General features: G+C 44.4%; 1 protein-coding gene across 1 annotated transcript in view; it reads right to left on the reverse strand.

Annotated features, from left to right (window-relative positions):
• Window positions 1-661: 661 nt before the first annotated feature.
• LOC107148310 (T cell receptor alpha chain MC.7.G5-like) overlaps window positions 662-12169 on the reverse strand; it is a 282213-nt gene continuing 270705 nt past the window's right edge. Inside the window, exons 4-7 of the mRNA XM_048798840.1 lie at window positions 4014-4274; window positions 2643-2687; window positions 1707-1814; window positions 662-1187 (exon numbers count right to left, since the gene is read on the reverse strand). Coding sequence (XP_048654797.1) covers window positions 1708-1814; window positions 2643-2687; window positions 4014-4274 — 413 coding nt within the window. The 3' untranslated portion in view covers window positions 662-1187; window position 1707. The remainder of the gene's footprint in view (window positions 1188-1706; window positions 1815-2642; window positions 2688-4013; window positions 4275-12169) is intronic.

Genomic DNA, 12169 nt, shown 5'->3' on the forward strand with positions numbered 1-12169 from the left:
TCCTTGAGGTTGGAGCCTGAGACATCTGTTCTCCTAGGCCAAGTCCTTGGCTTGAGTAGGGAACTCATCTCCCCTTTCCTTATACTCATGTCCAGAAGGTTGAAATGGAAATTCCTGCTGGGGTCACAATTTCTCCCAACCCAGTTCTAAGATTGGGCACCTCAGGGGCTGGGCATGGGCCTGGGATCTGAGCAGGGCAATGGTGAGTAGTCCCCAGCCATGAATTTGTGGGCAATGCACAGTTTCAATGATCTGAGAGAAAAGGCAAAAAAAAAAAAAAAAAAAGAAAAAAGAAAAAAAAGAAAAAAAGTTCCTGGAGGGCAGGAAACAGTGGCATTTGGGGGACATTTGCTGTGTGGTCCCTGTCTGTTGAATTTCAACTACTGGTCACTAACATTTATGTGTGTGGGCCTCCTGCTTGGCCCAGTGGTGTGGCAAGAAAACAGAAGTGCAGGGCCCAAGCTTGTAAGAGGGTTTTCTTGGCCCCCAGAACAGCTTGCTGAGTGGAATTTTTTAGAGGTTATTCTAAGGAGAAGTTGACTTAAGCAGCCTGTTGAGTTAGGCTTCCTGGATAGCATGGTAGACACATGTCTTGGTTTGTCTCTTAACAGCATACTGAAATTGATCCCAACCAAACCCAATCAAACAGGAGCACAGTCTCTGCTCTTCTAAATCATTTTTAATGAAGCCGCGAGTAGCAGAATAATACACAATGTGCCTCAGATACACAGCATAGCAGGACCTAGATAATGAGCTAATTTTCCCCACATCTTGAGAAAAAGAATAATAAAGTACTTCTTTATGAACAATGTTTAAAAAATATAAACTGGAGAACATTCTCCAGGAACTAAAGTCTAAGAAACCCCAGGGGGATCCATCAGAGGCAGTCTCTGGGGAGGGGGAGGGATTCTCCACAGCTAGGAGAGGCTGCAGCAGCCCCTACTTTTGCTGAGAATGGTGACAAGCAGCAGTCTGGGAATGGAGGGGGTGGCAGCAGCGTTTGGCAGCTCTTTAGCAATCTTCATGACAAATTTGGGTAGATCCCGTTGGTGGCTTTGTCAGTGGGGGCCAAAGAGGCAATGGAGCCGCCTTCTTCATGGAGGTGGGAGATTCCCTTTGCTTGAAGAAGAGAGAGGAGGGAAGAGGAGGAAGGATGAGGGAGCTCAGGTCCTTATAATCTTGCCGACCTAGAACGAGGAAGATCAGAAGTCAGGCTGGATGCTAAACAGTACTGTTAGGGATGTGATAGAGATGGTTCCGTGGGCTTCAATGATAGCTCATCACTGAAGCTGAGAGAACCATTTAAAGGAATTGGGGCTCCTTTAGTTACACAGTGAAAGAGGGACAACAGAAGGCATGTGGTATAAGCGAATTGGGGTCTGAGCCCCTCTATTCTTTCACTCATTAGCTGTGTGGGCCTTGATATTCCTCGGCCCTGGTGTTCTAGAATGGGGATATAACAACGGTTCTTCATGCCTCATAGGGAGACTGGCTCAACTGAGGAGGCCAAAATGAGTGTTTTGTCATAGGAATGTTTCAGGCCATTGTTTTTTAACAACAGGAATTTGTGATAGGAAGAAATGGAAGAGTGAGATGGTCCCAGTGTTAGAATTTAAAAGCATCTTCCTGCAGGGAGGTTTTTCTCTCACAGTTGGAGACTCATCAGAGGCACCCCACCCCCACCCCCAGCTTGGAAGCCCCCTCACCTCAGTTGGACCACAGCCGTAGCGTCATGAGTACGTTAAAGCCAGCCACTTTCAGGAGGAGGATGCGGAGCCCCATCACTGACAGGTTTTGAAAGTTTAGGTTTATATCTGTAAAACAGAGAGACCACAGCCGTTATAGGCACGCGCACCAGAGGTCTGCACAGCTCCTTAGGACAGCAATGGCTTTTCCCAAAGCGGGGTGGGTTTCAGCTCCTGGATCCACCTCATTTTTTGAGCTCCTTGTGTAAATATATTTATATACTGTGTAAATATATTTGTGCATTCCTCCAGGTTTAAAACAAAACAAAAACACCTACTGGGGTTGCTCCTTGTTTTCTTTCTGAGCCCCTGTGGGGATGGGGATGGGGTAAGAATAGGTGCTTAGAATTTATCACTATCATCCCTTGGGTCCCGGTCCTTTAGTGAGACAAGTGGCTGAACCACAGGAGGGATGATTGAGGAGGAACAACTTACGTGGAAGTGGGGCCAGGGGGTGGGGATTGGTGGGGGTCCTTGAGAGACAGGACTCCTGCCCACAAACCATGTAAGTTCTGCTGGTTTTGGAGGGGGAAATGTCCCTGGGATGACCTGATTGATTCAGGGATATCCCTAAGGGAGTCAGAAAGTTCACAGCTGAATACCCAGCAGCTCTCTTTGGTTCTCCTGATGGGAGCTGTTGAAAGCAATACAGAGGCCTAGGCTGAGTAAAACTGGAGACTCATCCTCAAAGTACTTGGAATGGAAAAGAAAATTCGACATTTTGAGGTGGACTTGAGACCGACCCCAGGCAGCACCAGGCAGGTCATAGCTGCTATTCTACTCCTCACGACTTCATTCCCAGATCTATTCCCCCTGCCCCTACCCTATCTAGTCAGAGTTATTGTGGGTTTGTTGCCTCCCCAGTGCCGTGACAAGCTGGATAGACCTTTCTCTTACCTGTTTCAAAGCTTTTCTCTACCAACTTCGCATCACAGGGAATCTCTAAAAGGAGAAACAAGAGTTTTTCTTAGAGTCCAGAGCATGCTAACTCTCCCATCCCAAACCTCCTGGTTGCTGGGCTGGTGAGTATCTATAGCCTTTCCATGCTTTCTTAGGGAGAGATCTGGAAGGAACTTATTGCACAGGGGCACCTCCCTAGCAGGAGGCCTGAGGACCAAACACTCTGGCTTCTGGGCACCATTGCACTGACTCAGCAAACACTGGCTGTGCAAAGTGCAGGTTGTATGACATGGGCCACAGGGAGACCTTAAGATAGAGCCTGCCCTTGGTCAGGCTGCAGTGTGGAGTCTAACCAGGGAAGTGAGACCAAAACAGTGATAAGAACAATAGGGCGATAGATACTTAAATGTGTTCCAAAAAATTTTGATCCTTGTATTCCAACTTTGTTTCTCTGTTTTCTCTCTCACTGACTTAGTTGCTCAGCTTTGAATCCAGCCACCTTCCTCAATGCCCTATTTTCTTTCTCATCTCTAAGTGGTTTCATCCTTGAAACCCAAGTGCTACCACCCTGCCCAGGCCTCCGTCATCTCTCTCTGCTGCTATTGCTTCCTTTCTTCTTCCACTCTGGACCATTCTCCACACACCATTCTCCACATTTTAGGGGTCACCCCTCCCTCCCACCCCCAGTCACAACCAATTAATAGCTTCCCAATAAGTAAAATAGTTATCTATCCTCTCATGGTCTTGAAGCTCTGTTTTCTGGCCCATGCTTACATTTTCTAACTCATTTTCTGCTGCTTTTCCCAGCTGTCAGCATGGTCCTGTCTCAGGCTTCCATGGGGTTCTCTCTCTGGCATGGCATGTGGGTACCTTGTTATTCTTTAACCCAGCTCAGTAGCATTTTTTTCAGAACCCTTTACCCTAAGGTGACTCTTTCTTTAAGTCTAAGTTAAAGTACACATTACAATCTGAAATTATACAGAGTTCCCTCTGCTGAGGGATGGTCTTCCCTAATTGGAATGGAGCTTCCTCAGGGCAGACCCTTCACTGATGCATGGTCCTGTGCCTAAGCAAAGGCTGGGAGGCCAGACCTCACAGAGCAGGTGAGACCTAGGCTGGGTCACCACCCTCTACACCTACTCTCTCATCTTCTTTTTGCCCTTAATTGCCCTTTTCTTTAAATGGGCTTCAGGATGAGGCTCACTGCTCCTTAGTAAAAAGAAAATGGGAGATTTTCTGACAATTGATGAAGCCGAGAGCACCAATCAGAGTAGCTTTCATCTATCATTAACCTAAGCTTTGGGTAGAACCATGCTTCTCTGGAAACAAGGAGATGGAGTGTGTAAGGGTAAGGGGGAGGTTACTCACCTGAGCTGGGGAAGAAGATGTTCTGGGTGAAGGCACTCTTACAAGTGAAGTCAGTTTTGTTGCTCCAGGCCAAGGCGCCGTTGCTCTTGGAATCCATGGACTTCATGTCCAGCACAGTGTTTTTGGAGACAAACATTTCAGAATCCTTGGTAAGTTGTAATGACACGCTGGTGTTAGAATCAAAATCGGTGAATAGGCAGACAGTGTTTCTGGATTTAGAGTTTCTCAGCTGGTACACAGTCGGGTCAGGGTCCTTGATGGCTGTGGGCCAAGAGGACTGGGATTAGAAGATGCTTTTGCTTTCTTTGCTCCAACCTATACCAGAGCCCAGATGCGGGTGATAAACAAGAACGAGGCTCTCTGGGGCTGGGTAGTCTCATTCTCAGGCTTTTTTTGGGGGAGAAACCAGCTGCTTGAGATGGACTGGGACTTTGGGGACAAACACAAACCATGAATCTTGGGCAGTTGGTCAGGATTTCAGTGAATCCCTGGCCAGGCCCTTTCTGCTATTCTAGGAAACAAAAATGAAATTGCTCATTCTTCTACTGAATAGAAACTTCTTCAAAACCTCAGTAAGCCTAGTCAACAACATTGTTCTGGCAGGACAAAAGCTAGTACAGGGGAAAAAAAATGCCCAGAAAAGCAAACCATACCTCTTGGAACCTAGGGTGTTTTCCCCCACTTAGGTTGGGCATTGGCAGGAAATGGAGACTTAGGATATGTTGGTGTTAAGCTGGAAAATCTATCACACCACCAGGAGATTTCTCTCTCATTGATAAAGCTATGGACTCCACACTAGGACACCTACATTCAAGCCCTGGCTCTCCTATTTGCTAGATAACTAGATATAAGGCCCTAAGGACTCACACCAGCTTTTTCAGGAGGACTTTGTGTTTTTAGTAAGACTCTCATTGTTTATTCTTTCCAACCTCCGCCTTTAGAAGAGGAAGCAGAGGTTTGCCAGGAGGATTAACATGTTGGGGCCACCCAGAATGTTTCCAGCAGGGCTGGGATTAGAATTTCCTGCCTGTGTGGTTCTAGGATCCCACAGCTCCTCCCTATGCACATAAGGTTTCTCAGACTCCTGCTGCACCCTGCTTGCTGAGCCAGCCTTGGTGGCCTAGGTGATGCAGATGTTCTGCTGGATCCCAAACCAGAGAAATCAGTGCTTGGCATGACCCTGGGGTGTTGAGTCAAGGAGAGCAGCCTGCTGAGCGGGGCAACCCCTGGAGCAGCAGAGCAGGGGTGGGCTCTGTGGTCAGGCGTCTGAAGCTTTGTTTATCCCTTTTTGGGACAAAAAATGTTGTACCAGAGGTACTGATATATAAATATATATATATATTTAGCTCCCTTTTACTTTCATCTCCAGGTACCTCTAGTGCAACCTTACTTTTTTTTTTTTTCCCTGAAAATAAGAAACGGCCACTTTTAACTTGGAGGTCATTAGGGGTCCACCTGCCAGAGCCCTGTGGGGAGGGACATCCTATTCCACCCCAGCATGAGAAACACATTCTACCACTGACAGTGTCAGAAGGTAGCCTCAGCAAGACAATCAATTTTTCAATGTGGAAGTTCAGCTATTCTAGATCCTAACCTGTCATCATAATTCAAAACTAACTGCAGAAGCACATGTCTGAATGCTCTAGTGCTTTAGATCCCTGGGGGGCAGAGCAGTGATTGAAAGCTCCCTTACCACTAAATCTGTGCTCTGCAGTTAGGCACTAGGAACCAAGAAATGAAAGTTAGTGACACTGATCTGTGTCTCATTGAAGCTTTGTAGGGTGTCAGGAAATAGTGTGGGCAGACTTCTGAGGAATAATGGAAACTCTGGGCCTTTGCCAAACTGCCCCCAGGAGGCAGGTGCTTCCTTACAGAAAGTCCTCAGGTTTCTCTTTCCAGAGCCCACGGAGGAAGGAGAGGGAAGGTCCCTAGGCCATGAACCATCTGTGAAAAGAGCTGATCCTTCTCACCTCCTATCTGGTCTGCATTTCTAAACTGAATTCTCAGATTACTGGTGTCTGGTCTTGGCCCTAATTTCTGTATTCTATTGCAGGCTCTAGTATTCCTTATCTCCGTGGTCTAAGAAAATACAGTCTTTGCCTTGTCTCTCAATCCAACTTGACCATCAGATGTGTTCACTTAGACCAAAAGTCATGTGCTTTGTTCATTCCCAAGGTCATATCTTTTTTCTTGTTGTTCCTTGTACCTAGAATCCCACGTCTCTCCTCTTTCTGCCCATACAAATGTTAACTTATCCTCAGGGCTCAACAAATCTTTTTTTTACCACATAAAACATCCACTATCTTGGACTTTTCTTCCAGGATCCTAACTCATCTGGATCTCTTATGCCCGTTGACATCATTAATTGTTAATAATAAGACAGTTTTTAAGTGGGTAAACATACAACAGTTCTGTACTTTTGTCTAGCCTTTAAAAAAATTTTTGTAGTTGTTGATGGACATCATGCCTTTATTTTATTTGCTTGTTTTTTTTTTTTACGTAGTGCTTAGGCTCAAACCCAGTGCCTCACACACGCTAGGCAAGCACTCTGCCACCGAGCTACAGCCCCAGCCCCTTTGGCTAATCTTTATATTATTTGGGGACAGGTCAGATATCTATCTTACACTGCTTCATATGTACTGTAACATTTTATAGAGTGATAGCTACTTAGAAGGCATTTAAAAATATCCTGAATGATTAAAGTCAAATTTTAATGTGTTTGACCTAGAGAAACATAGATATTCAAAATTGATAGTGATGCCTTTCCCCTTCCCAGACCTCTGTAAGACAATTAGTTACAACATCCACAGTTAGCCTCACCAGGGTAATAATGGATATCCCTGGGGAATGAATTAATGACACTAACACATGGGGTTGCAAATGGCATAACCTAAGATGACTCACCAGATAGTATGGACACTTGGGTCCCTTTCCCAAATATGAATTTACCAGTCATTCCTCCAGTATTCACACTGCAGGCAACGCCATTACAGAAACTCATTGGAGAAGCACTGATGTCCCAGAGGACAGGAGGATCACACTCCTAAGAGTGAGGCCTTCTGCTATTTTGTCTTGAGATTTTTGTCTCTGGTATGTAAAGTTCTTTTTTCTTGCCCAATTCTGCAATGGTATCCTGAGCTGAGTTTGTGAGTTCATGTGATTTCCACAAATTCAGTAGATTTCAATGGATCAAAATCCCCTATTCAGGGCAGCAATATCTTAGATCCTCTAGTGGAAATATCTCAGAAACAGAACTTATCATCTGCCATGTAATTCTTAAGGTCCCAGTCTAAGGATAATGTCTCCAAAGCACTTAGTGCTGCTAGGTGGGAGGATTTCCTGGAGGTGGGTAGAAAGAACCATTTGGAATCCTATAGATGACAATACCTGGACTCAAGTCAGTGTCTTGGACAAAGAAGAAATAACTGTCTATTCAACCCTTGCCCACTCTACTTACTTGGCTGGGTGCTCAGTCTGGTCCCTGCTCCAAAGATTAGATTGACTGCCACTGCTGTGTTCCCACTGTGGGTAACATCTTTGGAATAACTCTCCTGATGTGAATCTGCTGGAACCCTCACCCCTCACCCTCGTCCATCCTGGGTCTCAGAGAACTGTCCTACAAGGCTTGACCCATCTTAATTTCTTACTTTTCTGTTTCTCAAGGGAGCTGGTCCTTTACAATAATCTTAGTATAGCCAAGTATAGCTTAGTATTATAATAACAATAATATATCAGAAAAGCTACTACTTACTGATTACTTGTTATCTGTGGGGTATTATATCATATTGTGATATGGTTATTGTCATTTTGCTGTTGGGAGTAGAGGCCACATTAAATACAGCTGGTGAGGATAGAGCTAGAATTCCCCTGTCTGTCATCCTTTCTATGCTTGTTACTCATGTGGAACTGCCATCCAGATAGGGGCCTGAACCACTTTTACCCCTGGGTGAGGATTCACGACTCTACTGTCCTCCAGAGAGGAAGATTCTCTGAGCAGGTATTCATTAGCCAACCCAGGGAGTTTAGCCACCTGCTGCAATAAAAGAGAATTTGTGTTTGCCATTAACTCATCTCTTTCCCCCAAGGGCACTAAGCTAATTTCCTGAATGTTCAGATTATCTGGTGCTGATATTATCAGCTTTGCTTCAAAGCACCGAGTATCTGGAAATCTTTTTATATTTCCGTAAATTATTCTGTTCTGATTTTCATTTACTCAATTGGCTCTTGGCACTTCTGACTTTAATATGAGAAATGGGAACATTTCAAGTCACCAAGAGAGCTTGTAGAAATGGAAAATGAGGGCTTCATATATCCTCAGGTTTGCTATAAATCATTTGTCTGTTTTCTCTTGGACAAGTCAGCGGTTCTTTTTGCCCTGGTCATTGGCACCGTCATACTCACATGGGCGCACAGCCAGCCTGGTCCCTGCTCCAAAGATCAGCTTATTGTAGCTGCCTGACAATGCACAGTAGGAGGGTGCTTTACAGGAACTCTCTCACTTAGGCAGGACTGGCCTGGCTGGGACACTTGCTTCCTGTCCCTGCGTCCCAGTCTCTTTCAAGTCAACCCTTCTCTGACCAGATGGAAAACTCATGCCCATTGGGTTAAATTCCTCACTTTTCAGCGCAATGGCTCCACAGCCCTTTCCTTGGCCAGTCTGGAACTGGCCAGGCCTTCCTGGAAGAGGAGCCCCATTTTGGGTTCCGCAAGTGAAGGTGAGGGAGGAAACTTGGGAGAGTGTGGAGAAGAGCCAGAGATTAATTGGGAAATGGATCATGAGGGAAAAAATGCATAGCATCGGCAATAGATGGAAAACCTTGGGCAAGGCTTAATGATGGAACCCAGGCCTAGGAAGGGCTCTTCTTTCAGAAAGTGGCTTCTATTATTCCTTGAGGGCACAGAGACTAAAACTGCCACAGGAATATTCACATAAAATGCACAATGTGGACTTTTTTCCTAGGAAGGTTGTGGGAGAAGTTACTTATGGGACCTGAGAATCTCTTTCTCTGGAGATCTGTAAATTAGAATTGACATTCATACGGAGGAAAACCCCCAAAGTTTGAGAATGGCTCAGACAAATACTTATCAAAATTTCACAGAACCTATTCCTTGTAAGTTTCTCTGGAAAAAGTGATTCTAAGCTTGAATAAGTTTGGAATATGCTTTATGTTCCTATTTTGGTCTTGAAGATTGACAATGCATATTAGCGTTCCAAAGTCTCTGAAAAGTCTTCCAATAAGTAAATCCAGAGCTTTTCTAACTTATTTGACCCAAGAACACTTTTTTTTTCTTTTTTTGTTAAAGCACTCATTAACATCCATGGGACTATGCAAGTTTATACACATATATTCCTTAGAAGTGCTTTCTCTAGCTCCAGGAAATTAAAATTCTTTCTAAATGTTAGTCTAATTTTATCCATTAGGTTTTCTGTGCTCAGAATTTTTGTTCTCCTACCCACTCCTGAGGCCACAATTAGAGGCCTCATTGATGCTGATTATTTCTTTCTAATCATCATGAAGCAGCTTCATTTTATTTAGGCAGATGTGGAACACCTAGGCAGCTGGGCAGCAAATGTTCTCGCCCTGTCAGCAGGAGATCAGAGGCCGAGCTGCTCCTGACTGACACACCAACTCTGCACTGCCTGACACTCGCGGGGTTTACCCAGCAAGAACAGGGGCAACTTGAAAGCCTTTCCCAAATGTGAACTTTTGGTCTTTCTTCCATTCACCTTCCTATGTACCTCGGAGCTGTGTATTTCAAAGAATTCTTGTCCCCATGGAGTAAAGTTTCCTTAGAACACCTACTTCCTGGGTGGTCTCTCAAGTGGAGACAGATTTCTTGCCTCTGTCATCATCTATACCTCCTTCTTTTTTGCTGCTTCCCAACCACAGATATTGTAATCCATATGCCTCTGGTTCCTGAGGAATAGGATGGGGCTTTCTAAACCTATCCTGAACCAACCCATTGCAGGGAAGAAGTTTTGACAAAGCACACAACTGAATAGATAAAATACAGTGGAGGCTTTCCCTGGAGAAGTGGGCTTCCTCCCACCAGGTCCTTTATTAACTTATTTCTTTCTCTCTTTGCTCTATCAGCATTTGGGCGATCTCCCTGTTTGGAGGTCTAATGACTCTCTCTGTCAGAAAAATATTTGCTAATGTCAAAGCCATTATATTTTAAGCAGTAATTGCTCTTCCACCTGAGCATTTCCTGATTCTCCTAACCAGAAGGCACTAAAAAGAAAAAAAAAAAAAAATTAGCAACACCTTCATGCCAGGCATTGTGCATGCCTAGTTACAGAGATATGAGAATGAAGGAGAGGGTTCTGCCTTCCCAGATCTTATGGGGCAGTAGAGGGTGCATAGAGGTACTAGGCAATTATGATAGGAAGTCAGGTGTGCCTTCCTTTGTATTCCCATCACAACTTGTGAGTACCTCAACTACACCTGAGTGATACTGGGTTTATACTTTGAGATCCTGGAGGTAGAAACTGCACATTTCCTTCTGCTCCTCTTCTCTTACCACTTCCCTTTCTTTCCTTCTTCTACATCTAACACTCACTGTACTTGGGATATAATAGTTGCTCAATAAATACTTGTTGAATGCATAAACCCTCAAAATATTTTAATTCACCTTTAATGCAGTTGTGCTAGAAAGCAAGGTTTCTCTTGTTAGGACTATTGCATTTCTCCTTTAATTTCTGTATGGTCTCATTTTTCAAACTTTTTATTGTTTTTAATGACATTATTTAGGTTTTAAGTTCTTTCTGTATCTCTCAGTTGGGCATGGAATGTATCCAATGCCCAATGTCTTTGAGAAGTTTAATTTTACCTTTTGTGAAATTAACTGGTAAGAAAAAGAAAAAGAAATCTTTTGACATAATCAGTCACAGTTTACTTTCTGATAAAGATCTAGAAACCATGAAAGAGTCTGTTTCTATAATGATGAAAAGGCCAATTTCCATTAGAAAATTAACTATTAAGCCAGATGCTGGGAATTCAAATTTCAAAACTTTCAAACCTCATAAAGAAAAACGAAAAATTAGTTCAGGAGGTACTGCTTCAGCACCTGAGAGAGCAGAGGAGGCACTTTTGGAGTCTTTGGCCAGGGCCTAAGGTCAGGCACTTACTTGGATGCACCTGGAGTCTCGTTCCACTCCCAAAAGTGAGTTTCCGACCACTTGAGTCTACACTACGGTACAACGCAGTACAAATACATGCCCTCAGCCACCTGGGCAGCTGCCCATGACCCCTGTCACATTTCACATTTATAACCTTCCCTCTTAGGGAACAGAGCTTTTTTTTTTTACTCTTTTTTAGTTGTAGATAGACACAATACCTTTATTTTGTTTATTTATTTTTATGTGGTGCTGAGGATCGAATCCAGTGCCTCACACGTTCTAGCCGAGTGCTCTACCACTGAGCTACAACCCCAGCCCATGGGAACAGAGCTTTTAAATAGCCCTTTCCATGATTTTGATGATAAATTTCTTCTCCTGTGCGTTGATACCTAATAAACAGTCTCCTAAGTTTCTACTTCCCTTTCCTCCATACCTGCATCTTGCCAATCCAATGCATGACTTTTCTGATGTCTTAAGAAATGTTGAGTCACTGTGCCATGGTCACTATGACCAGAAGGTTCACATTGGGCAAACTGTGGACTAAGCCCCTGCACTCTCTGAAGGAAGACTACCGTGCCTTCAAGATGTGGGTCTTCCTTCAGAGCTTGTAGGATAGACTGTGACAGCATGAGGGGTGCGGTTAATAAGAAGGCCTAGAGTCCAAGAGGTGTGAGCTAAACTCTGGCTCTGTCATTCCTAGCTGTGTGACCTTGGGCAAGTTACTTGTCCCAAGCATGCTTCCTTATCTGGAAAATGGGCATATCAAAAAATGACCTATCATTCAGATGGATGTCAGCACGGGATGAGAACTCAGAAGGAGAGAGTGTATCAATGGCACCTCAGCTGTACAGTAGACAGTTTTTCACAAGATCATGGTTCCCAGCAAAGCTTCGTACAGAGGAGACCCATTCCTGCTCCTACCCACTCCAGCACCCCAGAGTTCCTAGCATCCAGGCTGGGATGCTCTAATCTAGGGGAGACATCTCATGGAGCTGAGGGGAGGTGGGAAGAGGGACAGGGCAGACCCCTTGGCTAC

Source organism: Marmota marmota, unplaced genomic scaffold (assembly GCF_001458135.2).
Source record: "Marmota marmota marmota unplaced genomic scaffold, marMar, whole genome shotgun sequence".
Classification (NCBI taxonomy): domain Eukaryota; kingdom Metazoa; phylum Chordata; class Mammalia; order Rodentia; family Sciuridae; genus Marmota; species Marmota marmota.